General features: G+C 44.7%; 1 protein-coding gene across 2 annotated transcripts in view; it reads left to right on the top strand.

Annotated features, from left to right (window-relative positions):
* The window catches only part of YIPF4 (Yip1 domain family member 4), a 77,167-nt gene that overhangs the window by 27,568 nt on the left and 23,682 nt on the right, over nt 1-25,917 (top strand). For both annotated transcript variants that reach the window (XM_029593906.1, XM_029593905.1), the window contains one exon: nt 18,142-18,313. In XM_029593906.1, coding sequence (XP_029449766.1) covers nt 18,142-18,313 — 172 coding nt within the window. The remainder of the gene's footprint in view (nt 1-18,141; nt 18,314-25,917) is intronic.

Below are 25,917 nucleotides of genomic sequence, written 5' to 3'. Positions count from 1 at the left end.
TCGTTCTCTAGACGAATTCGCGAGGAAGATATATCAAAACTCCATGTTAGCCGCTCGTATTCAGATTCACCAATTTTACATGATACAATACATGTATGAGTGCATCCAAGCAACGAAAGGACTGCTAATCTCCACCACGGAGCTGATTCCATCTCTACTCCAGGACATGGAGGAGTGCTCTCAACATCTCCTAAGAGCTGTTTTTATGAAGGTTTCGAAACTTCCTCTAGAGCTTCCACTACGACCATTGCAGCTCGTTGGATAGCGTGGCTTCGAGCTAGTGCTATCCAAAAGGACCTTCACTACAAGCTCGCCAACTTACCGTGTACTGGGGACAATTTGTTTGGAGAGCGATTCCATGACACAGTTACTAAGCTCAAGGAACAAGCTGTAGCTGTCCAATCTTTAACGACCCCCATCTACGTTTTCGTCCTCCCAACAATACTTCGGGAATTCTCGACGTCAGCAATTTTCACGTCGCCCTTACCATTTCTTCCAACCATATATGACCCCCATCATACCAACCATACCAACAGCCTCAAACACAACAGCATCAACCACAAAATAGAAGAGGCAAGCCAAGGAACCAGAGGCAGCAGGGCCAGCAACCTGCAGCCCCCATCAAATTGACACAATCTTTTTAAACATACAGCCACCACTACTACCTCAAGCACCCCCGGGAAGAATTACACATCATCTCCCGGCTTGGGAACCTGTAACATCCGACCGCTGGGTTCTCAATATAGTAAAACAAGGCTATCAGCTTCAATTTACAGCAAAACCCCTTCTCCCTCACCTCGGGGTTCTGTCGCCACAAAAGTTTCATCCTCAACTCTGAGAAGAAGTAGCCTCTCTCCTACAACAGTGGGCAATCCGAATAGTTCCACCAACAGCCCGAAACACAGGCTTCTATTCCCCATATTTCCTCATTCCCAAGAAATCCGGTGGCCTCCCCCCCATTCTGGATCTCCTAGACTTGAACAAGAACCTAGTCAGAGAGAAATTCAAAATGGTGTCCCTAAAATCCATTCTACCGCTCCTGCAACCCAATGATTGGATGTGCTCAATAGACTTGAAGGATGCCTACACACATATCCCTATCCATCCATCCTCGTGGCACTACCTATGCTTTCGATACAAACATCAACATTACCAATACAAAGTTCTTCCCTTTGGCCTCTCTGCAGCACCCAGAGTTTTCACCAAATGTATGATAGTAGTGGTGGCTCATCTCCGTCAAAAAGGAATGACAATCTTTCCATATCTGGACGATTGGCTCCTAGTAGCTTCAAACCCGGACAAGCTTGTTGAGCATCTTCGACAAGTAATAAACTGCTTGCAAAACTTGGGACTAATGATCAACTATGGGAAATCGAATTTGAAAACAACTCAAATCCTACAGTTCATCGGCGCTCGTCTGGACACCACACACAACAGAGCGTACCTGCCGGAGGACAGGAGATGTGTCGACTACTACGCTTTCTCCTCCACACACACAAACCTACAGCAAGACAAATCTTGACAGTCTTAGGTCATATGGCAGCAGCCATCTTCACAGTACCAAACACCAGACTACATATGTGTCGTCTGCAGTGGGGCTTGAAACAGCAATGGAAAAAATACTCACAACCATTGATGGCAAGCCTGACACTTATCTCAGAAATGAGGAGGGATATAAGTTGGTGGCTCAAGGGATCCACGATATCCAAGGGAGCATTGTTCAGCCCCCCCCCCCCCCCCCCCTCACAATGCAGTACTTACCACGGATGCTTCTCGCAAGGGTTGGGGAGCTCATTTAGACTTTCTTGAAACACAAGGTCTATGATCCACTCGAGAACAAAACTTGCAGATAAACTTGTTGGAACTCAAAGCAATTCAGAACGCTCTACAAGTATTTCAAATTCACCTGCAGGGGCGCAGATTGATGATCTATATGGACAACCAAGTGGCAATGTTTTATATAAACATACAAGGAGGGTCCGGTTCATGGTCCCTGTGCCAGGAAGCCCTACGGATCATCCATCTAGCACATCAAAATTCCATTGCAAGCCACTTACTTGCCGGGAATAGCCAATACCAGAGCGGACAAACTAAGAGTGTTTTTATCCTCTCGAATGGTCACTCAATCACCAAGTAGCTCAAGGAATATTTCTGCAATGGGGAATCCCGACGATAGACCTCTTTGCAACAGAAATGAAGGCGCAGGTTCCTCGTTTCTGCTCACTTTGACCCAGCTCCAACAGAGTGGCGCAAGATGCGTTCCTAATTCCTTGGACGGAAACTCTAATGTACGCCTTTCTGCCCATACCACTCATCACAAGGACAATTCAAAAGTGCATGGCAGACGCAGCTCATTTGATACTCATGGCGCCTGCCTGGCCCAGACAAACGTGGTACAGCTACCTCCTCCGACTCTCCATCACAGACCCGATTTGACTACCGAGTCAACCAGATCTGCTGATTCAACAACAGGGAACTCTTCTCCACCCACTGCATGGTTCCCTCCACTTGACAGCATGGAGATTGAGCGGTTCCTGCTAACGGAACAGGGCATATCCACGGCAACCCAAAAAGTCCTACTGGAGTCTAGGAAACAATTCACTAGACACAATTATGGATTCAAATGGAAATGTTATTCCGCCTGGTACGCATCCAATGGAATTCCACAGTTGGATTGTCCTCCAAAACTGCTCATAGATTACCTCTACACGTTGTTTGCGTCTGATCTGGCAACTTCCTTGATAAGAGTTTACCTTAGTGCTATAGCAGCTTACCATATCAAAATCATCCAATCTTCAATCACCCCTTAATATCTCGCTTTATCAAAGGGTTGTCACTTGTTTGTCCACCAGTCTCTAAACCACCAGTTCCGTAGAACTTGAACATAGTATTGGAACAACTCATGCTACCTCCATTCGAACCCATGGATTCAGCACATATAAAATACTTATCGTGGAAAGTAGTATTTTTAGTAGCAATCACATCCGCACGACGAGTCAGTGAATTACAAGCTTTAGTTCACTACGCACCATATCTTCAATTTTACCAACATAAAGCAGTTCTCCGGACTCACCCAGCCTTTCTTCCAAAGGTAGTGTCGCAGTTCCACTTAAACCAAACGATAGAACTACCAATGTTTTTTCTCAAACCTCATTCTAACAATAGAGAGTGTATGCTCCACACGCTGGACGGCAAGCGGGCGTTGGCATAATACAATGACAGAACACATTCTGAATCTCAACTATTTGTCTCATTTAACCCAAATGCACCAGGACTTCCAGTAAGTAAACGCACTATCTCCAGCTGGATAGCACAGTGCATCCATTTTTGCTATGAGAAGAGAAAGTTATCTCTCTCATCCTTACCAAATGCTCACCAAGTCAGGGCTATGGCAACCTCCATAGCACATCTCCGCCATGGACATCTGCAAAGCAGCTACATGGTCCTCTCTTCATACGTTCACATCGCATTACTTCCTAGATCAGCAGTCAATGGCCGATGCAAAGCTAAGACAAGCTGTACTACAGTCTCTCTCAACTTAACAAAGTCGACTGCCACTTTATATATGATCACGCAGGAATAGCAGACAGAAATGAGACTGCGTGATCGGGAGCTTGGGACTCCCATGACAGCATGGCTAATTCAGCCCTGCTATCAACGGGAAAAAGCAAGTTTGCTTACCGTAAACGATGTTTCCGTAGACAGCAGGATGAATTGGCCATGCTGACCCTCCCTCCTCCCTGGCAGTCGACCAGTCTATTCTGCTACATCTAAGCTTAATTACAGACTAAGGAGAATCTGTTACTTTCCTGCGCGGGAACACATGCACAGCCGCAGAGAGCACAAAACTCTAACCTCTGGTTGGAAAAGCTCTGCCTCCTGGGCTCTGATTGACAGTTCACATGACAGCATGGCTAATTCATCCTGCTATCTAAAGAAACACCATTTACGGTAAGCAAACTTGCTTTTTTTGATGTGTTATCCTTTCATTATGAAATATAAATGTGGAATGATTACAGGGTGGTCCTGTGGCTGAGGTTGTGTCTGAGACTGAGTTCTGTAGAGTGGAGCTGGCAGGGCTCAGGCACCCCATTGAGGTGATACCCTTAAGCTTGAGGCAGTAGTTTAGAGAACTGCTGCTACTCCATAAGCCAGAGAATGGTGCTAAGAGGTAGACCCAGCGGAGACTTCCTCCATCCATCAAACCCACTAAGGGCACTAGTCACCTAGACATGTCCTATAGGATAAGAGGAAGGGAAGTGAAAGGATTAGAATATTTTTCTATAATCCTCCTCCTAACTACAAATGGGGAAGATAATATTTCTCTGAGGGCTTGAAAAATATACAAGTTGTAGTTGCCAGCAGGAATTGTGGAGAAACTGGAGGAAAAACTGAAACCACATTTTTTTTTTCTCTCTCTCTCTCCCATCTTCACCATGTTCCTCTGCCACCCACAATCATCTTAAACTCATTGGGCCACAGCAGGAGCAAAGTTTGCAGCCTGGTGGCAGCATAGGGACATGGTGAGTGCTTGCTTCTGGGCTTCTTGCTGCTTCCTCACCCTCTCTACTTTCTCTTTGTACTATAAAACTGAACTGTTAGAGGTCCATATATAAAGCCATTTAGATGGATAACTCAGTTATCCATCTAAATGGCAAAATAGGCATATATATATAAAATTATAGCTGGATTAAAAAAAAGAGGCGTGTTAGGGATGCTCTGGGGAGTGTTTAAATCATCCGGCTAACTTAATAGAATATCGCATATATCTGGCTAAGATAGCTGGATAGCTCTAGACCTGCATCCAAGCAGGTGTAAAGTTACCAGGTCTTGTGTGGCCAGGTAACTTATTACTTATCTGAATATCTTCAAAAGATTTCCAGGTAAGTAGCACTTTTGACAAAAAAAAACAAAAACTAAAGGGGCCTATGACCCAATTTCCTCTTTTCCCCACATAATATACAAGATGCCATATCGGGCCTTGCATCCCCCACGCCATATCTCATAAATACAAAAATGTACCAAATTGCTGCGAGCCTGTCCCCTACCCCCTGACAAACTACACTCAATGAGTGTAGTTTACACTTCCAGCGCGGCTTTCTCATAAGCTGTGCTGGACTTCGCCGGGAGCAGACCCCGCTCCTGGCAGGGATTTTTAGGCCTCAGGAAGTGGGGGAAGAGTATGGGAGGGGTTGGAAGTGCAACGGGGTCCTAGTTAACATTGCGGGGTAGGAATTTGAGGGCCTGACCTCAGTTATACAGTTTAATCTGAGGGAAGGGTTTGTCGGCATGGCTGGGGGGGGAAGGATGGCTCGCAGATATCCGGGACATTTTTTTGTATTTATACAATGTAGGGTGGGGGGGATGCAAGGCCCGATAGGACATCTTTAATATGAGGTGGTGGAAGAAAGGAAATCAGGCCATAGACCCCTTCTGTTCTTTTTTTTTTTTTGTCAAAAGCACTACTTACCCAGATATCTTTTGAAGATATCCAGATAAGTAGCAAGTAATCTGGCCACACAAGGCCGGATAACTTAAAAACCTAAAAGGCTATATTCAAGCATAGCTAGTTAGGTTTTTAAGTTATCCAGGTGTATATATATATATAGTCAGATAACTTTAAGTGTATTCAGCAGGTTGTTTATCCTATTGATTTATATGGGACAGGTTATCCAGCTAACTTTAGTCAGATTACTTACTAAATGGCTTACTGAATATTGGCCTCTTAATGTTCTACAGTACTGTGGCTACAAATCCCTGTGTTTATAGTTATAAGACATATTAAATGTGACCACCTCGAACTATCTGATAACTTGGTGATGCTATTAATGGCCATTTGATACATGCGTGAGACCTTAGGGATGGGATTAAAGGAAATACAAATGACAAAAAAGCAATGCTAAGTTCATTTATTTTTGGACATTTCGTTTTTTTAAATTTATATTCCACCTTTCAGATACTTCAAAGCAGATTACATTCAAATACTGCATGAATTTGATCTATGACATGATATGCAACATGTAAAATCTGTGTATTATCACTTTTCCATAAAGATCAGAACTGTAGAACCTAATATACATCTTGATTGTCTTCAGACAGCTAATTAACCAGTTTACAGTATTTTAAATAGTAAATCTAAGGAGGAAATAAAGATGCCTCTTGATCCATTTGGACTAGTTCAGACCAGTGGGTTTTGCATGCCAATCAGCAGATGGAGACAGAGATCAACAGGCTCGCTGATGTCACTCCTTATAAACCTCTGTGCTCATACCAGCCTGCCAATATTCTGTCTCCAGCATTTTGTGCTGTGGACTACAATCTAGCTAGGCAGAATCGAAAGATTGCAGATGGCTTTTGAGGTGACAGAATAACTCATTCCCTCAGATGAGCAGGATCTACAGATTGCACTGGGAAGTTTTGCGAGCAGCTCCTGAAGTGACAGCCCATACTCGGTTCTTCAGTGGAGCACTACCTGATTCTAGGGGGGGGGGGGGGCTTCCAGATTGTTTGTTTCTTGCTGGGGGCTCCGGCTTCTGCTTGGATCCCTTTTCCCCACATCATTGTTTCTCTTTTTCTCTTCCTTTCTCTCCCTTTCCACTGCTTCTTCCTTGGGGAAACCTTCCTTTAAGGCTCAGGATCCATGTGGGACAATAAAGTATATTTAAAAAAAAAAAAAAAGACTGAATGATGAGTAATGCAGGAATTGTTGGGACAGGACTTAGGCAGTCGGAGAGGTCAGATCAAGAGGGAATTTTTGCCGTGGTGAGTACCTGTCAGCTTGCGACTGTCTTTGCCTTGCAGGGTCTCCTTGCAGCAATTGTGGCAACCGTTAAAGAGTGCAGGAAGAAACTGCACTCTTTTTATGGTTGCAGCCTGAGATGGCTACGAACTGGAAGAGCTTCTGGGTTTGTTTTTTTTTGTTTTTTTTGTTTGTTTTTGTTTTTTACAGTGTCTGCAAGAGCAGGAGAATGTCCTGCAGCGGTAGTCAACCTTCTCCTGGGCAGGGCCTGAGATCTTGATCACAATTTATTGCCAGGCCGGCTGTTTCTTGTTGGGTTGGTTCCCATTTTTTTTTAGCAGCTGTATTGCGGCCACAGAAGAGTGAGGGAGAATTAAGGGCTCTCTGTCTCTGTCTCTCTCTCTCTCTCTCTCTCTCTGTCTCTCTCCAGCAGGTGATACAATTCTTACAGGAGTTGTGCGGCTGGCTGATTTTCCCAGATAAAATCTACAATCATCTCAGGTCCTGGAGGATCTGGAAGTTCAGTTCAATAAGAAGATAAAACGTCTTGTCTAGCAGACAAAAAATTTGGAAGTTGTGCTTGGTTAAGTCAGGAATCTGAAAGTAGAGTGCTACCTGTTACAATCACCGGCCATAGGCCGGCAGCCCCTACCTCCTGGCACCGGGCCACAGCAGGCAGTGACTGTTGCAGTCCTGCCATTCCCGGGCCCTCCAGCACGCCTGGAGACAATTCTCCGTCCTCTTGCTGCCTCCTGTTCTCAGGCGGCCGCCGCCATTCGGAAGACGCCACCACCGGCATCCTCCTCAGCCTCTGCCCCTGCCCCTAGGTGCGCATGTGCACCTTCTTCAGGGATTTAAAGAGGCCGCAGTGGGAAAAGCTCCTGCGGCCCCTAGTAATAACGTTGGCTTGCTTCCTGACCACATCTGCTGCCTATCTCTGAACTCTGGACTGGACCTGACCACGTCTTCTGCTGCCTGCCTCGGACCAACGGCTCCTAGTGGCTGCCCACCTCGTCTGGCCGTGCTATCTGGGATCATCCACACTGAGGCCCACTTAAGACCAGCCAGCCCCGGCATCCAAGGGCTCAACCTGTGGGGAACGAGGGCTGGTAGTGGCGAAGCTCCTGCTGGCCTTTGCTTCCCATCCAGCCTTGCTTCCCAACTGTGGGAACCTGTGGGGGTCTCCCCCACAGGTAGCACCAACACCACCTTCGGCCAAGGGTCCACGCTTACAGGTTCTGAGCCATGTTGACTGCATTAGACCTAGTGCCATCAGTGAGGGTGCACAGGCATTCTCTTCAAAGGGCCTTGCTTTCCATGGGGATTTCCGATTTTCAAGCCACCTCCAGGCATCTATTGTTGCTGGAATCAACAAGACTAAGCAATCGCTTAGAGCGGGAGTGGATTGGTATCCCCATTCTAGATCAGTGTAATGTCAGATGCAGGTTGATGAGCTGGGGGGGTGCGGGCGCACTTCCAGGACTTGTTGCTCAAGGACAGTGGATTCAGAAGGTAGCAAGCTGGTCCATCGACAGATTTTGAGGCCAGGGCGATACAGCTGGCTCTTATAGATTTTGTTTTCGCCTCAGATAGTGGAGCAGGCAGTCACGGTGTTCTCCGACAGTGGTAGAGATAAAACTGCCTCTTCATTGGGCAGAAATTAATTCGGGGCCTTGTCAGCATTTCATATAGAAAGAGTGGACAGTGGGCAGGTGAATTCTTCAGGTGCCATGTAGCAGACCTGGGGGGCTGGTCTCTCAATGAGCCTTTGATCTAATTGTTGCCAAATGGGATCTGTCTGATATGAATCAGATGGCAGCCAGCTAGATTGCTGAGGCGCATAGGCTTTTATTCTAGTACATAATTAACTAATTGATGAGACTCCCTTTGCCCTATAATATATTACTTCAGAGAGTCACTTTTCATTCAAAGCTAGTGGTGCTAAGTGTCCAGACTGGCCATGCCATCCATGGTATGCAGTCCTCAGTCCTCTGCTTTGCAGTGTCCATCTAAGGCCTCCCTCTCACAGTAATGACTGTCCAGGATTCCATGTTCACAAGGATCGGGATTGATTTTCTTACGATTTGAAAATCGTTAGCCCTTGTTAGGGTAGGTTTAAAGAAGAAAGTTGTTTTCTCTCTTGCTATAGGGAGCATATTCAAGTTCAACCACTGTCTTTTCTTCCAGATGTGTCTCACTTCTTGAGGGGAATGGAGCTTGTTAAGCCTTCGCATCTATTTCCGGTCTCCTTCTGGGATCTGTATTCTTGGAAGAATTCAATTCCTTCCTCTTGATCTGTCTCTATACAACTGGCTTAAATACTTTGTTCCTGGTTGCTATTGTTAGGTTCAGGGGATATCCGCAGTATAGGCATTTTTCCCATTGATAGCAGGGCTGAATTAGCCATGCTGTCATGGGAACTGTCTATCAGGGCCCGGGAGGCGGAGCTTCAAAGTAGATTTCAGAAGTTTGTCTCTGAGGCTGCGCGCGAGTTCCCACGCAGGAAGACATAATCTCCTCAGTCTGTTTTTTCCACATGCGTGAACGCACACGGAGCTTCAGTATCCCCAACTGTAATCGGAGTTTCTTCAGCGACTTTGTTTAAAAAAAAAAAAAATTAGAACTTGCCCCAGCCGTCGGGTTTTAAACCCTGTCCCTGCGGCAAGATAATGTCCATAACGGACGACCACGACAAATGTTACTGGTGTCTGGGACCAGAGCACCAACAGGACTCCTTTCTGCACTACGGTAAGATGTCCCCAAGGGCTCGCCAACAACGGGCAGAGAAAATCTAGGCCCTACGGGCTGCGAAGGGAGGCTCATATGCTCCCCCCCCCCCCCCCACTCGGAAGCTCACTCTTCCTTGGGGCCTGCAAAACCGCTCCCTCGCAAGGCGTGTCAAGCGGCTTCGATGGAGCCCACTTCCTCCAGGCTTGGGGGTGACAAAAGTGCTAGGCCTAAAAAACATGGAGCCAGCACTAGGGAGCGCGAATCTGCATCAATGACTCGGCCGCAGTGCATTTCGGCTTCAAGCGTCGGGGATCTGACTGCGTCAACGCGCACACCAAGGTGCATGAAAAAACACAGCATTCAAAGCATGAAGAGTCACGTCATCGGTGCGCCAACTCGCAGCAAAGAACATCGGAGTTGACAAAGTTGAAGCAGACGCCACATGCGTCTACTTCGAAGTCAACGACGCTCCTGACACAACCAGCGACGCCGACGCACTTAGCGCTGGTTTCCTCTGACTCGGAGCACATGCATCGCCATCCTTCATCGACGCAGTCCAAGAGACCGTCAACTCACTTATCGACGATCTCGACGCATTCGACGACACACTTGAAGCAGCTCCTTAAAAGAGGGGCGCAGACTCAACCACAAGCAGAAAAATGACGAAAGACGGACTCTTTTCAGGATTCCTCGGTCCAACACCGTACTCCTTCAACAGGAGTGAGCAACAGGCAACTGACTCGCCCGTCATGGAGCCCACAACCCACTACACATTCCAGCAATTTGTTGACTGGATCTGAAGCAGAGTGGGTATGAGTCGCGTCTCACTCATCACATTCTTCAGCCTCTTCAAGTTTTTTTTGGACCTGTCTGACACCGCTAAGCAGCGTGCATCCACCCAAGGTCTGCAGGAACCTTTCCAGGACAAACAACTCCCAAGTAGGGATTGGCATACTAAACAACCTTCTCGTCCACCATCGGACTCAGATATCCTTGCGGCGGTACTTCCACCATGGGGGCAGATCCACCTAAAAACGGGCAATGCCTCCGGAGACCCGCCAAGCGTTCACCCAACTTTCGGAAGTTCTCTCAGGATTCTTCAAAAGTATGCAGACTAGATTCACATTGCCTCCCTCGGCACCAAGCACTAGGCCTCCATCGCCGGAGCCTACAGCAGTGCCATCTCCTGACAGGCCTAAGTCTCCAGTCCCGGATATACCATCACCGAAACCTCGGCAATGTAAGACAACACCTGCACTGATTTCTCCAATGCCAACATCTCCACCACCATCTCCAGACCCTTCCGCCCCCCGCCCCCCCCAGATGAACCGGCGGAACCCTACTCCCCACCGGAAGACCTGATATACCCCAAGTTTCTAGAAAAGCTTGGATCGGTCCTTCATCTCGAGGTACAGAAGGTTCAGGTCCCTAGAACGGAGGCATTAGATCTCTTAAAGATATTTGATCTTCCATCGGAGCCTACCTCACTTCCATCTCATAAGGTTCTTGATAGCGTACTGGAGAAGTCAGGGGAGACTCAATTTGTGATCCCAGCAGTCTCCCGAAAGACAGATCTCAAGTATAAGATGAAATCATCCCCTTACTATTCCGTGCTGCAGTTACCGCACGCTTCCATTGTGGTGGAGTCGCCATTACACCGAGCGAAGAAAACACGCTTACATTCCGCTACCCCTCCAAGTAAGGATTATCGATGCTTAGACGAATTTGCAAAACGTTCATTCCAAGCATCTATGTTGACCGCGAGAATTAATCAACATCGGTTCTAAATTGTGGAATACTTGCATGAGTGCCTACAAACATTGAAACATCAGCTGCCGTTACCAGATCCAGCAAACCCGCTTCCACAACCCATCCAAGATATGGAGGAGGGAATTAGGCACTTACTGCGAATGGTTTACTAGCATTCGAAACCTCATCACGAGCTAGTGCAGCCCATCGCATGGCATGGCTAAGATCCAGCGCCATTCATGACGATGTGCACGAAAAACTGGCCAATTTACTCTGTAAAGGAGAGAACCTTTTCGGAACATGATTCCAAGAGACTGTGACCCAGTTAAAAGAATAGTCGGTGGCGGTGCAGAGTCTAATGCATCCTCAATCCTATGCAGCTTCGTCCAGGCATTTATACACATCCTCAAAGACCGACATTTACCCGTCGACCATACCGTCCATACACATCTTACAGGCCACAGCCATACCAACCACCACTACGAGCAGCGCCTCAACAGCAGATGCATAACCGCAGGGGTCACCCGCATGCTCAAAGACCTCAAGGACAACAAACTACCCCGGCTCCCAAAACGCCTTCCTCTTTTTAGGAGTTACTCACCCACCTCCACTGCCACCTTTCACAGCGGGAAGAATACAAGCGCACATCCATGAGTGGGAGATAACTACAGATCGATGGGTGCTGGATATAATTTGACACAGTTACAACCTTCAATTTACAACATATCCTCCATTTCCATCGAATTACATCAGAGGGAGAACATCGAACCAACATCAATTGGAAATAGAGATTGCCTCACTATTACAACAATGGGCGATATGTGTCTCTCCTTCCTCCCTCTCTACGGGGTTCTACTCCCCGTATTTCCTAATTCCCAAGAAGTCGGGATCTCTCCACCCCATTCTCGATCTCCGAGAACTCAACAAGCATTTACTCAAGGAAAAATTCAAGATGATCTCCCTCAAAACCATTCTTCCTTTGCTGCAACAGAAAGACTGGATGTGTTCAATCGATCTGAAGGATGCGTACACGCACATTCCTATGCATCGGGACTCCTGGCGTTACCTATCCTTCCTGTTCAAAACTCAACACTACCAATACAAGGTCCTGTCGTTTGGCCTCTCAACAGCACCCAGAGTGTTTACAAAGTGCATGGCGGTGGTGGTGGCGTTCCTTCGACAGAAGGGCATCAAAATATTTCCTTATCTGGACGATTGGCTCATAGTGGCCTCCAGCCCAGAAATACTGAAACTTCATCTGCAGAACATATTCCAATGTCTACACAGATTAGGACTCATTGTCAATTACGAAAAGTCACACCTTCAACCCTCTCAAATCCTACACTTCATAGGGGCTCGACTGGACACGACCAGGAACAGAGTTTTCCTTCTGGACGAACGGAGGATGGTTATCCGACAGCTCCTACAATCCCTCCAAACCACTCCCTCAGTCAGCTCGTCAGGTACTAATGGTCTTGGGTCACACGGCGGTGGCCATTCACACAGTGCCAAATACCAGACTGCACATGCGCCGTCTCCAATGGGGTCTCAAGTGGCAGTGGCATCAACATTCTCAACCGTTAACATGGAAATTGTCCTTGACCCCAGTCATGATCATGGACATACAATGGTGGCTGAACAGAACCGCACTTACAAAAGGGTACCCATTCACCCTACTTCCGCACAACACAGTCCTAACCACGGACGCCTCCCTCAAGGGATGGGGAGCGCACCTCGACCATCTAGAGACGCAAGGCCTATGGTCCCTGCCGAGCAACGTTTCAAAATTAATCTCTTGGAACTAAGAATGATCAGATACACTTTACAAGCCTTTCTCCTCCACCTGCAAGGTCGTCAAGTCATGGTCTACCCAGACAATCAAGTAGCCATAAACAAACAAGGAGGGTCCGGTTCGTGGAACCTTTGCAGAGAAATGATCATTCTGGAATGGGCAGCCCGCCACGCCGTTCAAGTGACCTACCTTCCTGGTGTAGCCAACACCCGGGCGGACCGTTTAAGTAGGATTTTTCATCCACAGAATGGTCACTTCACCTATAAGTGGCGCAACAGATTTTTGCAAAATGGGGACGTCCAACCTTGGACCTCTTTGCCACGGAATTCAACAGAAAAGTAACACACTTCTGTTCCATATAGCCGAGCGATCACAGAACAGCACAAGATGCCTTCCTCATTCCTTGGCGAGAGGGACTGCTTTATGTGTCCGTCCGTCCCCGTCCCCCCCCCAATTCCGTTAATCACCAGAAGAATTCAGAAATGCATGGCAGAAGGAGCACAACTTATTCTCATCGCACCAGCGTGGCCTCGACAACCATGGTACACTCATCTTTTACAACTCTCCGTAACGAACCCACTTCACTTGCCCAATCAAGAAGATCTTCTCTCGCAGGAAGAGGGAACTCTCCTGCACCCGCTGCATGCCTCCCTCCATCTAATGGCATGGAGATTGAGTGGGTCCTCTTGACCGAACAAGGCTTATCGTTAGAGGTACAGGACATAATCATAGCATCCCGAAAATCTTCGATCAGAAGGAGTTATTCCTTCAAGTGAAGAGATATACCGCTTGGTGTGCATCCCATCACATCGATCCATTAATTTGCTCCCCGGAGCTCTTATTGGACTACCTTTACAAATTATACATGACTGGTCTAGCACGGCATCAGTCAGAGTTCATCTCAGCGCAATTGCAGCTTTCCATAGACCGCATCAAGGTCAATCCATATCAGTACACCTGACTATTTCTCGTTTCGTCCGAGGTCTGACACATTTACGACCCCCGGTATCCAAGCCGCCAGTAGCATGGGATCTCAATGCAGTTTTAGAGCAGCTCATGCTTTTTCCATTCGAACCAAAGGAGTCTGCTCACATCAAATACCTGACCTGGAAAGTCGTATTCCTGGTGGCGGTTACGTCAGCTCGTAGAGTCAGTGAATTGCAGGCTCTAGTTCACTATAGCCCTTACCTTCAGTTTTTCCATCTGAAGGTAATCCTCAGAACTCATCCTTCATTCTTACCAAAGGTGGTCTCTCAATTCCATCTCAATCAAACGATAAAGCTCCCTTCATTCTGTCTGAAACCACATCAAAATGACAGAGAGAGACTTTTACACACACTGGACTGTAAAAGGGCACTGGCATATTATAAGCAAAGGACAACATCGATGTCCAAATTGTCTCAGTTATTCATTTCCTTCAATCCGCTTGCCCCTAGACTACCGGTAGCTAAAAGGACCATTTCCAGTTGGATTGCTCAGTGTATCCAGTCCTGCCACCACAAACAGAACTCTCCCCTCACTGTTCATCCTAAAGCGCATCAAGTTCGAGCGGTGGCGGCTTCGGTGGCAAACCTTAGGCATGACCAACCAATAGACATTTGCAAAGCGGCATCTTGGTCCTCTCTACCCACGTTGATGTCTCATTACTGCTTAGACCAACACACTGCTGAAGACGCTAAGCTGGGATGTGCGATTCTACACTCTCTGAAACAGTTCACTTAGTCGACTGCCACATAGATGGGATCATGCTAACCAGTCAATTCAGCTTTATAATACAGTGTGATCGGGAGCTTCGGACTCCCATGACAGCATGGCTAATTCAGCCCTGCTATCAACGGGAAAAAGCAAGTTTGCTTACCGTAAACTGTGTTTCCGTAGATAGGATGAATTAGCTATGCTGACCTACCCACCTCCCTGCGCAGTTGACGTTACTCCGTATCTGGCTTACGCTTGCTTTTGTACAGACTGAGGAGAATTCTGTCTTCCTGCACGGGAACTCATGCGCAGCCTCAGAGACAAATTTCTGAAATCTACTTTGAAGCGCCGCCTCCCGGGCCCTGATAGACATTTCCCATATCAGCATGGCTAATTCATCCTGCTATCTATAGAAACACCATTTACGGTAAGCAAGCTTGCTTTTCTTTACAATGTCTCAAGTTCACAAAAGTGGTTAGGAGGTTGGATAAGAATATAGGAAGTTACCATACTATGTCAAGCCAAGGGTCCATCAAGCCCAGCATCCTGTTTCCAACAGTGCCCAATTAAGGTTACAAGTACCTAGCAAGTACCCAAACATTAAGTAGATCCCTTGCTACCAATGCCATAATAGCATAAATCAAGCTAAGTCAGCTTGATTTATAGCAATTAGTGGAATTCTCCTCCAAGAACTTATCCAAACCTTTTTTAAACCCAGCAACTCTAACTACACTAATCACATCCTCTGACAACAACTTCCAGAGCTCAATTTTGCATTGAGTAAAAAGAAATTTCTCTATTTTGTGTTAAATGTTCTACTTGCTAACTTCATGGAGTGCCCCTTAGTTCTGTTATCCGAAAGAGTAAATAACCGATTCACCTTACCTGTTCTAGACCTTTCATGATTTTATTAGACCTCTATCATATCCCCCCCCCCCAACCATCTCTTCTCCAAGCTGAACAGCCCTAACCTCTTTAGCCTTTCCTCATAGGGGAGCCATTCCATCCCCTTTATCATTTTGGTCATCCTTCTCTGTATCTTCTCAAGTGCAACTATATCTTTTTTGAAATGCAGCAACCAGAATTGTACAGAGTACTCAAGGTGCGGTCTTGTCATGGAGCGATACAGAGGCATTATGAGATTTTCGGTTTATTCACCATTCCCTTCCTAATAATTCGTTTGCTTTTTTGACTGCCGCAGCACACTGAGCCAACAATTTCAATGTATTATCTACTATGACTCCTTGATCTTTTTCCTGGTTTGTAGCTTCTAATTTGGAACCTAAGATCGTGTAACCACAGTATGGGTTATTTTTCCCTAAATGCATCACCTTGCACTGGTCAACATTAAATTTCATCTGCCATTTGGATGGCCAATCTTCCAGTTTTGCAAGGTCCTCCTGTAATTTATCGCAATCCACTTGCGATTTAACTACTCTGAATAATTTTGTATCATCTGCAAATTTGTTTACCTCACTCATCGTATTCCTTTCCAGATCATTTATAAATATATTGAAAAGTAAGGGTCCCAATACAGATCCCTGAGGCACTCCACTGCCCACTCCCTTCCACTGAGAAAATTGTCCATTTAATCCTACTCTGTTTCCTGTCTTTTAACCAGTTTGTAATCCACGAAAGGACATCGCCTCCTATCCCATGACTTTTTAGTTTTCTTAGAAACCTCTCATGAAGGACTTTGTCACAAGCCTTCTGAAAATCCAAATACACTAAATCTACCAGTTCAGCTCTATCCACGTTTATTAACCGCTTCAAAAAAATCAAGCAGATTTGTGAGACAAGACTTCCCTTGGGTAAATCCATGCTGACTTTGTTCCATTAAACCATGTCTGTGATTTTGATTGCTCTGTGATTTTGATCTTTAGAATATTTTCTAATTTTCCTGGCACTGAAGTGAGGCTCACCGGTCTATAGTTTCCCGGATCACCCCTGAAGCCCTTTTTAAATATTGGGGTTACATTGGCCAGTCTTCAGGTAAATGGATGATTTTAACAATAGGTTACAAATTTTAACTCATAGATCTGAAATTTAATTTTTAAGTTCCTTCAGAACTCTGGGGTGCATACCATCTGGTCTGGGTGATTTGCTACTCTTTAGTTTGTCAATCTGGCCTACTACATCTTATAGGTTCACAGTGATGTGATTCAATTCATCTGACTCATCACCCTTAAAATCCATTTCCAGAACCGGTATCTCCCCAACATCCTCATTAGTAAGTACAGAAACAAAGAATTTGTTTAGTCTTTCTGCAATGGCCTTATCTTTCCTAAGAGCCCCTTTAACCCCTCGGTCATCTAATGGTCCAACAGACTCCTTCACAGGTTTCTTGCTTTGGATATATTTTAAAACATTTTTATTATGAGTTTTTGCCTCTATGGCCAATTTCATTTCAGATTCTCTCTTAGCCTGCCTTATCAAAATGTTATTCTTAACTTGTCAATGCTTATGCTTTTTCCTATTTTCTTCAGATGGATCCTTCCAATTTATGAAGGATGTTTTTTGGCTAAAATAGCCACTTTCACCTCACCTTTTAACCATGCTGGTAATCATTTTGCCTTCCTTCCCCCTTTCTTAATGCTGTTGTACAGTGGAGTTTGAAAGGGAGAAGTGGCCTCTAGGCGGTGATTACAGCAGTGTATGAGGTCTCTAGGTTTCCATTGCTGAAATGGATTCAGGCTCACTTCATAAGTGTACAGATGTCATCGTGGGCAGGGTTGAGATTGGTTTGGTTTGTCCCTTTGAGATCTATAAAGCAGTAGTTTGGCATTCATTCACTAAGCAGCACTACATAGAAGTCAGGGCTAGCGAGAAGGCTTACTTTGCCTTGGCGATTTTGCAAGGGCTTGGGCAGCATCCCGCCCTATAAGGGAGGAGTTTAGGTACATCCCACTAGTCTGGACTGGTCCGACTGGATGAAGAGGAAGGTGAAATTACTTCTTACTTCATAATGTCTTTTCCTTGAATATAGTCAGACCAGGTCCCTATGCTGCTGGTATCTTCAGTGTCTGTCTTCGTTCTGTATTACGGAATATGTTTTTACAGGCAAGTAAATGATGTTGGGAAGCTCTGTGAAGGTCTATGCTTCACTACAGGTGAGTGATTTCTTATTTTGCGTTTGTTTCCTGAATCTTCTGGAGGTCCGCTGGTTAAAAATGAAAATATATAAATATATTTGCTGATTGTGTTAAAATTGTCTATAGTGAACTTGTTACTGGAATATTTGGGAGGTGGGTATAGCATGGAAATATATAAGATGTTAATCAACGAGCCTTTTGGTTTTTGTCTCCATCTTCTGGTTGGTGTGCATAAACCACTGGTTTGGACAGGTCCGACTGTATTCAAGGAAAGGAAATTATTGGGTAAGAAGTAATTTCACCATTCTTAACATATATCCTTTTACTAAAAAACTTGATTACAGGGAAGAGCTGGACATTGATCTGAAGGATATTTACTACAAAATACGTTGTGTGTTGATGCCAATGCCATCCCTTGGGTTTAACAGACAAGTTGTGAGAGACAATCCGGACTTTTGGGGTCCTCTAGCTGTAGTCCTGTTTTTCTCAATGATCTCCTTATATGGACAGTTCAAAGTAAGTATGTTGTCATGTCTCTGCCCTAGTATTTTCTGCCTTTTACAGTGCTTGGAGATTCTGGGTTCAGACTGTTGGTATTTTTCTAGAATGTGACATGGGAAATGTCCAGCTTTTAGATAAATGCTTGGTTTTTGCCTTGCGACTAATTCTTTAGTGCTTTAATAACCCATTCCTATCTGTTAACTTTTGTGATGGATACTGGGAAGGAAGGAACATTGTAGAAGAGAGAAAGTTCAAAAAAGGGAAAATGGGGGAGCAGGAAGATGGCACTGTGATCAGTTCATGGGATCCTGCAGCAAGCAGAGGCAATTCAGATCATGAGAGCCAGGAGAACTGCAGTCGCACAGATGAAATTAAAAAAAAAAAAAAAAAGGCAGCAAAAGGGGAAAAAAATAGAATTCTCCGCAAGGAATCAGAATCTTTTTATAAGCACATGTTTCAGATTCTAATGCTGGAGAAGGGATTTCCAGTAACTTACCTGTTTGAGTCAGGTCCCAGAGTACTCCAGGTGAGGCCTCACCTGGAGTACTGTGTTCAGTTCTGGAGACCGTATCTACAAAAAGACAAAGACAAGTTGGAAGCGGTACAGAGAAGGGCGACCAGGAAGGTGGAGGATCTTCATCGGATGACGTACGAGGAGAGATTGAAGAATCTAAATATGTACACCCTGGAGGAAAGGAGGAGCAGAGGAGATATGATACAGACTTTCAGATACTTGAAAGGTTTTAATGATCCAAAGGCAACGACAAACCTTTACCATAAGAAAAAAATCAGCAGAACCAGGGGTCACGATTTGAAGCTCCAGGGAGGAAGATTCAGAACCAATGTCAGGAAGTATTTCTTCACGGAGAGGGTGGTGGATGCCTGGAATGCCCTTCCGGAGGAAGTGGTGAAGACCAGAACTGTGAAGGACTTCAAAGGGGCGTGGGATAAACACTGTGGATCCATAAAGTCAAGAGGCCGCCAATGAAGAGTGGGTGACTCGCCAGAATGATGGCTACTGCCTGGACACAATACCCTTATTCAATAAACATACACATGGTTACTGTGACTCCAACATCACTCTAAGCTTCAACAGCAAGAGGAAATGTGGAAAAAAGGATTTGCACTCACAAAGCCGGGAGTAGCTGGCTTGTTACGGCGGTTACTACCCCAAACCAAATGTGCCTGATACTTCACTTTCGATGCACATCCAGCATAGCTCTCTGCTCCAACGGCAGGGGAGAAGAAAAACTGATACTTCACGCATACCCAGCATAGCTTCAACGGCAGGGGAGAAGAAAAAAGGATTCACACTCACAAAGCGGGGAGTAGCTGGCTTGTTACGGCGGTTACTACCCCAAACCAAATGTGCCTGATACTTCACTTTAGATGCATATCCAGCATACCTCTCTGCTTCAACGGCAGGGGAGAAGAAAAACAACCAATAAGGGCTGTATAACATAGTCTGGGTTAAAACAAATAAGCATGGGTGTAGCTTGCTTATTGCGGCGGTTACTACCCCTACTACCCCCTAACTAATCAAGCTAGATATTTCACTTGGATGCAGCTCCATCACTGCTCTCTACATTAATGGTGGGGGAGGAAGGGAAATAGAACCAAGAGCTAAAAGAAACAGATAAGTATGAGAGAGAAAATGTGTGAAGCTTGCTGGGCAGACTGGATGGGCCGTTTGGTCTTCTTCTGCCGTCATTTCTATGTTTCTATACCTCGATATTGATGAGGACATTTTTCATATGTTTGAAGGATATGTGTTCCTTCTCATCACTTGCTTTGGCACCAAGAACTCCAAGAATTCTTCTATCACATGGGCAAGACTTAGGATTAAACAGAAGTTAGTTTGGAACCTTAAGACTCTGATTCAAATGCAGTGCATAACTGGCTTCAGCAAACTAATCTTTCATAATTCTAAAGTTTTATAACTAGCAATGTCTTTTTTTTTTTTTTTTTTTACCAAAAGACATTTGACATTCCTTAAGTAATGAAATAATTTAAAGGAAAATGTTTTATAACTGTTTTGTGAGAATAGGTGACAGTAGGAATACCTGAATGTTGCATAAATTATAGCAAAGTGATATAGCCCAGTCATTGGATGGAGGTTTTCAGCCAGTCCAGTTTTTTTTGAACTTGTATCTCAAAGCACTGGTAGTTATAGTTCTAATTTTGCAATCTGCACTACAGGTGTCACAGTGCATTAAGAGGGAATGTGCAAAAGCCAGGTCACTTGCTATCCCTGAAAAAAGAACTACAGTGCTTGGATGTTGCCATATCCATGAGTGGGAAATACCCTGGGTACCTAAGGTTTAGGCACCTGGTATTGGGTTGGGGTGAGGAGCTACCACTGCAACAAATCACCAAGAGGACATGGCCATTGATGAAGCTGAGGGCTACTTCCTCTGCAGGGCCACACAAAACGGGGATGTGAAAGAGGTGAAGGGTATATATGTATGTGTGTGCTTGGCCGAACATTTTACTTTCATTATCCCACGGGTATAACTAATAGGCTCATCAACATGCATTTGCATGTGAAGGGTGCTATTAGTTTCGGGGGGGTTGGCAGCGCGTTTTCCACACGCTTATTACCCTTTACAGTATAAGGGGTAATAATGGCGCATGTAAAACACCCAATCAAATAGGGCTGAACGGTGCGCTCAGGCGAGCACACCTTTCTGTATCGGCCTGATAGTAAGGGTTGAGTTTCTTGGAAAAAGGAAAATTAGAAATGATTTTGTGCTAGTAATTGCCTTGCTAGGTGATCAGGCACTCATAGACTTGCTATTGACAGAATCATTTGCAAAAGGGCCATTCTCACACTCAGCTGCCCTTGGGAGAGAATGAGCTTTATTGCCATGTCACAGTACATTCTGCCAATTGCACAAAACAAAACCCAGCTCTGTTTGAGTACTAAATATCCTCTCCACTTGCCCTGTCTCTTGGACAGTGGCGTGGAGGAGTAGTCTAATGGTTAGAACCTGGGAAGCCAGGATTCAGATTTCACTGTTGCACCTTGCAACCTTGGGCAAGTCACTTTACCCTCCATTGCCTCAGGTACAAAGGGGGCTTTATTTGCTAAGCAATTGTCGGATAGATACAGCATGGGATGTATTGTCTTGAACTAAAAATGAAAAGGTGTGAACTAGAGCTAAATCTAAATAGATTAGTTCAAGTCCTTTTGCCGACCTCTCATGCTGTATTTGGCAGCAGTCTACCAGTGTCTACCTGGCCTCCTGCAGTCCTGCTTCCCAGGAATCCATCCATCCTTCAGCTTCCTTACTGCTTCTTTCCTTTTCCATGGTTTTCTAGGTCAGCGGTTCTCGACCCTTTTTCTGTTTTGACACATACCTGAACCCCCAATGCACTCTTCATGCCGCAGCTGAACTAGAGTCCTAAATATTTTACTGTTTAAAAATGGTACAAAAGAAAGATAAAATATTCTTTATTTTTACAAGCTGTTATTGAAACTAAAATGATTTAAAACTTTTTTGTGACATTTTATCTTCACTTCATCAAAGAGAAATCTGGAACTGCTGCACATAGTTGCTCGATTCAGGGTTGAAAGGTAGACAAAATCTTGTGCATTTCACTGTCCACATCAAAATATTTTGACTTTCTTGAGTTTATACAGAGCAGAATTAGGACATTTTCCCCTTTAGGCTCATCACGCAAAAAAAATACTTATTCAAATTCTGGTATCACCTCTGTAATAGCAACTCAAATATCCCTTCACTGCCAGCACTTTGTGAGGTAACGCAAAACCCTGCAAAAAAAGACTCTCAGAAGCTATATACAAAATGTACATACCCAAAACTGACATATTCCACTCACTAAAAACTGAAAACAAAATCTTTTTCTACCTTAGTTGTATGGGCATTTTATTTTCTAACCTGGATGGTCTGGGTCTCTTGTTTCATCTTTCTTTTTGTTGGTCTTCTCCTAAATCCTTTCATAGAGTGGAGGAGTAGCAGAGTGGTTAGAGCAGTGGACGTCTCTCACTTATGTTCCTTTTGGGCAAGTCAGTTCACTTTCCATTGCTTCAGTTACAAACGTAGGGGCCTGTTTGTTAAAGGTTTTCACCCATTCTTTGTCTATGGGAAAATGCTTAATAATTTAGGTCTTAGATTATAATCCTTCTGAGATAGGGAAATGCTTCCCTGTACCTGGTTATAATTTGCCTTGAACTTTAGATTTGGAAAGGCAAGTTATTAGATCTATATCCATGTTTTCTCCATTCCTTACTTCCTTGCATCTATCCCAGATAGTGATCTTTCAACTTTTTTTTCTCAATTTCTCTCTTCTCTGGTTCTCTATTCACTAATAGTTGGATTTCACCTCTCCTTCTCTCCTTATGTCATCCTCCCAAACTCCCTCTTTTTTTTTTTTTAACCTACCTACTAGCTTTCTACCTCCCGTGCACCACTTCCAGTGTAAATGATAGGAAAATTGGTGTTTATTTTCTCATAATTACACAGCACACTTACTTATAAGCATAGATGTTTTACTTATAAGTCTGAGAATAAGCAATAAAAGCATACAAGATTAGAGTTTTCATTAAAGAAAATGTACACAAAAATTCTTCCCCTCACAGTTCCCAATGGGATATATTTTTGGAAATATGGGAACACAGCATGCTGGGAAAGCAACAATAGCTCATCAGACACTTCATTAACCACTGTTAATATCCAAAAGCTATTCTTTTGAACTATTCTTTCTCTGATTTCAAACAGCTCATCTCATTTTGCTCTTATTAAATTAATTCTTCTGACCTTTGCTCCAGTTTTTTCTCTGGGCTACTCCCATGTGTCCTCAAGGTCCCAACTGGCTGTTATCACATCAGCAAGCAGTTGAGTGTGGCCAAATGGCTAATGTCCTTTTTTTCTTCTGATATCTGCACAGTTAGCCTTCTGAGTAACTGCTTTCCAATATGCCTGATCTCAGGACTTTTTTGTTACAAGCAGGCTAAGAAAAATGCCATATTCATTCTCAGAACATAGGCCTTATATCAAATAATTACACTAATATCAGTTATTCTCTGCTTCATTACTTCCTATTGTGGTACAATATGCTACCACAAGCTAACTTCCTAAAATAATTTCCCACATCCAGTCAACCCATTCTCCCTTCTTTCACTACATCCCCAGCCTTCTAGTCCCCCTCTCTTTCACCCACTCCCTAGTCCCCCATTTCCACCTGCTGTACTCAATCCCTTATCTACCTTCTACTGACTTATTTCATCACTAGTCCCATCTCCCTTACATCCTTTCCTGCGATTCATCCCCTTCTTTCTCTTACCCCCTCCCCAGCTTCAGATTCTCCCTATTTCACCGCCTTCCCAATCCATTTCTACACTGTTACCTGCTTCCCAGCCCTCTACATTCCTCTGCATCTCATCTTCTCACCAGCCCTAGCTTCTTCTGTTACTCAGCTTCTCTCTGGTTTTCAGCCCTTTCTTCTGTCTTTTAACCCCCTTCCCAGCCCCTTCAAGTTTCTCAGTGTCACACCATCTATTCATCCTATTCCACCTTTCTGTAATTCTCACATATACCAACCCATCTAACAAATCCTTACATATACTGCCCACCCAAACACTTAGTATCCACTTCCTACCAATCCCTTTAATATCCACTGCCTTCTAATCCCTGAGCCCCCTCAATCTTTCAGTCCCCCACCCCCATCCAATCACTCAGTTGTCCCCATCTAATCTCAAGCCTGTAAGCCATTTTTTTTTGGGGGGGGGAGGCCGAGGCACATGCCACCCCTGTCTCCTCCCTCTCCCCAAGAGCAAAACCAACGCACCAGACTCAGCCCCTTGTTCTCATGATCCCCCCAGGTTTGCCTTTCTCTCATTCCCTTTCAGTACTTCCCCCCCACCAGTCAAACTTCTAAAACTCACCCTCTCCACTCAATAGTCAGAGCCATCTGAAGGCGGAAAATGGAGGAGTGCCTTGAGCCATATCCTTCTCTTCTGCAGCTAGCAATGGTGGTGATCACAGCCATAGGACAGAAAGCTGGACCCCACATTTCTGTGCCAAGCTGGTGGTAGCAGTGATCATGACCTCAGGGGAAGGAGCAGTATGCAGCATTTCCTGCCTGGGTTGGTGGCGACAGTAATCTTAGTGGTGGAACAGGGTGTGTCTACAGTGATCACCATGGGGGCTGAGAGATATAGCATAACTGCATTTCCAGCTTTGGCTGCCAGTGGCTGTGATTCCCAAAGGTGGGAGAAAGAGCTACATGGAACAGTGATGGGGATTTCAAGTATCTGGCTCCCTACTCTGTATGCTCCTCATGCAGCAGGTATAAGTGGGTGTTATAAAAAGCATGGGCTTGCTGTCTGCCAAATTTTGGTGACATCCTCCTGGCTCTTGGTGACACATCAGTTGAGAACACCAGTTCTAGATCCTTTGTTGGGTGGGGTAGGTGGAGCTCTGTCCCGTTCCTTGAATTCCACCCAGCAGCATCCATGTTCAACTTCCCACTCTTGTTTCCCTTGTCATTTCAATTGGCCAAGCTTTTATTCATACTACCTTGTCCCTGGGCTAGTCCAGCTGTTCTGTTCTCCCTCTGGACCTGATGTTGGATATAAATACCCCATCATCACACTAGGTAAGCATCACAATAACATACCCAATGTGATGGTACAGTCATATGGTATTTATGTATTGCCGGAAAAACAAAATTAAAAATAGATAGGATCTATAGTCATTTACAACCAAAATCATCCTTTGTGTGTAGGTGTCAGCAAGGTATCTACATTGAATGAAAAGCTCAATCCTTTTTGCTTTATTGGCTGGTATGCAAACAAAAGAATTAAGCCAGAAGTTGTTGCTGTTATGTAGTCATTATACTCTTCGGATGAGAGCTTTTCTGATGACTTTGACACTTTTCAGCACAGTTATCCTCAGTCCATTTAGGCTGTGTTCATGACTCTGCATCTGTCCTATTGTGATTCTGTTTCTTTCTCGTGGCTGCTGAATGATTATCCGCACGAGAGCTTCATGACTCTGTTGCCTTCTCTGATTTGAGTATGAATGTGTTGAAATGAATGTATTCTCCAGCTTCAGACATCACCAGTGATGTCATAGTCAACATATTATTAAGTGCATGTAAGACTTGACTGAGGTGTGAGCTCAGACTTGAGCTTGAGTGTTTTGCCTCTTGAGAAGGACCAGTAAGCACTTTTAAAGGTATTTCCACAAATTATAGTGTTAGTTTATTTAAAATATTTATTGCCCACACACTCTGATAGTTCAGGGTGGGGTACAATGTTACATACATAAAAATAAGAACATTAAGAGAACATAATGAGACAAAAAAGAAAATCTGATAAAATATATTCAAAACACAAGACAAATTGCTTCAATCTCTACGAAACAGTGCAGGAGGAGGACAAAAATAATGTGTAAAGTAAGTAGCCATAAGCTGGGGGACTAAAAGCTTTCTTGAAAAGAAAGTTCTTGAGTGCTTTCTTAATGGCTTTAGGCTCATTCATGCTGCATCTCTCTAAGGGCAAGGCGTTCCCTAATAAGGGACCTTCTATAGAAAAAGTCCTTTCCCGGATCTCAGATGGCCAGCTCTAGGAGATGGAATATGGAAGGTTCTAC

This window comes from Rhinatrema bivittatum, chromosome 3, assembly GCF_901001135.1.
Source record: "Rhinatrema bivittatum chromosome 3, aRhiBiv1.1, whole genome shotgun sequence".
Taxonomy (NCBI): domain Eukaryota; kingdom Metazoa; phylum Chordata; class Amphibia; order Gymnophiona; family Rhinatrematidae; genus Rhinatrema; species Rhinatrema bivittatum.
This window is presented reverse-complemented; position numbering and strand designations above follow the sequence as displayed.